The sequence below is a fragment of the Sinocyclocheilus rhinocerous genome, unplaced genomic scaffold (assembly GCF_001515625.1).
Source record: "Sinocyclocheilus rhinocerous isolate Xijiao unplaced genomic scaffold, SAMN03320098_v1.1 scaffold193, whole genome shotgun sequence".
Taxonomy (NCBI): Eukaryota; Metazoa; Chordata; class Actinopteri; order Cypriniformes; family Cyprinidae; genus Sinocyclocheilus; species Sinocyclocheilus rhinocerous.
In genome coordinates, this window is record NW_015627585.1 from 577,042 (window position 1) to 580,743 (window position 3,702).

General features: G+C 40.8%; 2 protein-coding genes across 2 annotated transcripts in view; both read right to left on the reverse strand.

Annotated features, from left to right (window-relative positions):
* The window catches only part of LOC107731755 (homeobox protein Dlx6a-like), a 2,118-nt gene extending 1,125 nt beyond the window's left edge, over positions 1–993 (reverse strand). Inside the window, exon 1 of the mRNA XM_016542927.1 lies at positions 984–993. Within this exon, the coding sequence (XP_016398413.1) occupies positions 984–993 (10 nt within the window). The remainder of the gene's footprint in view (positions 1–983) is intronic.
* Positions 994–1,083: 90 nt separating this feature from the next.
* Positions 1,084–2,834, reverse strand: LOC107731570 (homeobox protein Dlx6a). The gene is made up of 3 exons (XM_016542693.1): positions 2,525–2,834; positions 1,887–2,080; positions 1,084–1,680 (listed from the first exon to the last, which is right to left on the reverse strand). The coding sequence occupies exons 1-3, from the start codon at positions 2,832–2,834 to the stop codon at positions 1,441–1,443; spliced, it is 744 nt and encodes a 247-aa protein (XP_016398179.1). The 3' UTR covers positions 1,084–1,440.
* Between the last annotated feature and the right edge of the window lie 868 nt (positions 2,835–3,702).

The following is a 3,702-nucleotide window of genomic DNA, read 5'->3' on the forward strand; positions in this document are numbered from 1 at the left end:
AGCTGTAGTATTTTAGGTTGCAAAAAATCTCAGGGTAGGCTATATTTTGAAGACATTACTGTGTGCATCTGAAACCAGTGACAAACGTGTTTTTGACAGTTCCTATTTCAACATATAGCTATGTTATGTTCCTATAAGCAGAGCAAACATTTAAATGAACCATCCCAATCCGTTGATGAGGGAACCTTTTTAGAAAATCAAGCCCCATTCTCTGCGGCTGGGGCATCCACGATTTGACAGCTGCAGGGGCTTCTCGTCTCCCTATTCAACATTGTAATTTTAGATAATATCCCAAGCGTTCACTCTCCTCGGCAATTTGTACATGAATAACCGAATAATTTCATCTTTTGTTTCGTCTTTGCCACTTCAAATCCAAATAAAGATGCCTTTTAGTATTAAAAGTGGTAGAAAATTACAGGTAATTATCTTTGACGGTAAAAACGCTGTAATCAGCGGGCGACATCAAAAATTACCCTAATTATGTCTGCATTTATGAGAATGGAAAAAAAACCTCTCTTGGATAAAACCCATAAATTGTCCCAAATATCTCCTTCATATTGAACGAGACTGCAGCTGGATGCTTTGTTCAGGATCGATCCTGTGGCGAAAGGCATTCAGCGTCTCGCAGATCAAGGCAGAGAGAAAGGGGAAAAACATTTTGTCAATACCTTAATAATTGAGCTAGAGAATGACAAGATGGACAAGATGCAGCTCTATTCTGTAGGAAAAACACTTTCCACCAACCATCAACTCGGGTAAGCTATTTTGTTATTGCTTCAGATAGCTTTCCAGCATGAGAAAAAATTCATAATGTGGTGGTAATTATTTACATTTTACTGTGCAAGTTGTTTATAGGTCCTAATTTTATGTTTTATAAAGGAATTATTTATTCAATGCAGATTATTCCAATAATCAAATTCATAGCTGATTCTAAAAAGCGTGTTTCATATGGTCTCTAAGAGAAAAAAGGCACAACACGTTACTTGAAGTCATGTTTACTCCATTTATGACAAAACATAAAAAGTTAACAACAACTAAAATCGGACAATATATTTACAATCAAATTGCTTGCTTTTGCATGATCAGAAACATCTACGCAAGAGGTTTGAGTTCGTTTTCAAATGCGACTCAAGCGCGTGATATGACAACGTTTCGCTTCCTGTTCCAATTTTAAGTTGGCGATGAGTGTGTTTGATTACAGTCAAACGTAAGAACAGATTTTTAATCAATCCGTTTATGATGCTACTGACAGTTAGTTCCATTGTCGACCTTCACCACATCAAATGTCTTCATCCTTCTAAAGAAATCGTCGCCTTAATAGGCTAGAATAGGTCTCTATTAAGGATGTGAAACCGATGACAATGTGCGTACTAGCGCACGTGAACTGGGCGAAGACAGGATGTCAACATCAAGGCCTCTGGCCTAAAAAGGGCTAGTTGCCTATCTCTGCATGGCGTCCTGATGAGGCGACGAGTACCAGTGTGAGTAACCGGGCATGTAGCTGTTAGCAGACATGTTTACTCCTTTAGAGGAGGCTGAGACGTCCCAGATAGGAGGAATGGCTGGAGAGCGCGGGGACAGGGCGATGGAGCCGGGCAAAGGGTCAATCTCGTGAGGGTTACCGCCTTGTTTTAACAACTTCTTGAACTTGGACCTTTTGTTTTGAAACCATATCTTTACCTGAAAGACAAATAAAAAATTTAGGTTGCTAAATTGTTAAGTGAAGGTGGTGTCTAATTTAGTGTAACGTGAGAAAAAAAAGTAGGCTTATTATCTACTTCCAAAACACCATCATTCCAACATTATTAATAACAACACTCTAATATAACACATAACCTAAATGAAAAGCACAGTTCACTGATAATGTAAATGAGTCCACATCTCACCTGTGTCTGTGTGACCCCGAGAGAGGCAGCCAGTTCCGCGCGCTCTGGTAACGCCAGGTATTGAGTCTGCTGGAAACGGTAATTTAATGCCTGGAGCTGCAAACTGGAATAAATCGTCCTCGGTTTTCTGATCTTTTTGCCTTTTCCGTTGAAACGTATTTCTCCATTTTCAATCACTGTTGTTTTCTGCTGTTCTGAAAAGGGTAAATATTGTGGAATGATTCCCGCACATAAATAGAAGTCTGTATAGAATTTTAAAAGCGATTTTTTTGATAAACAAAAATAGTCTGTAATGTTCTTTCAAGCACTCTATAGCATAATTACATTGTCTGTCATATTTAGGAAATTGCATGTAGTGACAAGTCGAGACGGAGACAATTAGATGCTAATTATAATTTGCAATGGTGGGCAGAATCACTGGCGGAACGCAATAAATCATTTCGAGGAGAACACCGTTATCGCTGACATATAGGACGGGCAAAACTAGGCGACAAAAAAAGAAAAAGGGTAAGGACCTTTAAAAAAAAAAAAGAACTTACAATGCTTGTCCCATGTTACATTTTATCGAAGTACAGCTTTCCTCGGTTAGGTTAGCAATGAAAACGGAGCTGTATGTTTACGCATGTAAATACGCTTACCTGTGGCGTCTAACCTGGTCTGTGTTCCGCTGGCGTTACTGTGGTAGGACGTCAGGTATGAACTGTGGTGGGGATGGCTTACATAGGAGTAAGGTAGCGACCTGTTATAGGAGTTCGAGCCGGAGTACGGAGAGCTGTCGTGCTGCTGCTGATGATGAGACCCGGAATGGAGACAGTGAAGCGGATAATGGCTGGCGGCCATCGAAGGGGAGCTCTGTTGTGAGTGCGATTGCTGTCCAAACTCCATGAAAGCAGATTTTGACGAGTCTTGAGCCTCCAGACCGTCAGCCATCGTAGTCATGGTCATCATCAAATTTTCTGCTTTGAGAGCACTTACCCCCTATCTCTGAAGTCCAAATGAGTCCTTTCGTTGTGTTCGTTTCTTTCTCTCCTTGGTTAGGAGATATTGCGTTATTACCTCCACACTTTATCCTTTTTTGTCCTGTAATTCTCACGCGGTATGGTGGAAGGGGGGCTTTGAGTAAAGGCAGAGATTTTAAGGTGGATTCTGTTAAATTTGAGTCCTTGCTTCCAGACTTGATGCAGCCACTACAAGTAAAATGGTTTGTCTCCAAAGGGCAGCGCCTTCCGATTGGTCATTCAACCTAACGTCATCAGTTCTCTGCTTTAGCTGAGACTTCACAGTGAGTTAACCTACCTTAACAGCTCCCACCGTAGCCATAACGATGTGGAGAATAATAATGCTGGGATATCCCTCTGATATTCACAAAATTCCCACTCAGATGTCGCGCGCTACCATCGAAGTAATTAATCGCGCGGTTCGCAACCGCGGCAGAGGTGCCAAATAACGCTTAGCCTACAAACCGCGCCAACACTGCATGAATCGAACCCATTCAGTTAGAACAGGATATAGGACAGCGACTTTATTGCCTTGTGTCCAACTACAAAGTCACGTTTATATGAACGTTAATCTCTAAGTGCATTTACAAAACAGCAGAATCCACAATAGTAAAATAATAACACAACACAAATAAAACCACACGGTGATTTACAGTATAGAAAAAAAATATATTAGGTGAAAATGTGCGATGTCAAAATAGAAAAAGCATAGTTTTAATCGTCTTCAGAGAGGATTCACGTGAACTACTAAACACGCCAGATATGGTCTAGTTTAATTAAGCCCCAGTCACTGAAAGGCCCGGGTTAGTGACAGCCTT

What these genes read in the sequence shown, in the direction of transcription:
- LOC107731570 (XM_016542693.1), bottom strand. Translation starts at nt 2,834, where the DNA reads ATGATGACCATGACTACGATGGCTGACGGTCTGGAGGCTCAAGACTCG. An exon ending in GACCAGGTTAGACGCCACAG is followed by an intron (nt 2,081 to 2,524) that starts GTAAGCGTATTT and finishes TACCCTTTTCAG; the next exon opens with AACAGCAGAAAACAACAGTG. An exon ending in TCGGGGTCACACAGACACAG is followed by an intron (nt 1,681 to 1,886) that starts GTGAGATGTGGA and finishes TTTGTCTTTCAG; the next exon opens with GTAAAGATATGGTTTCAAAA.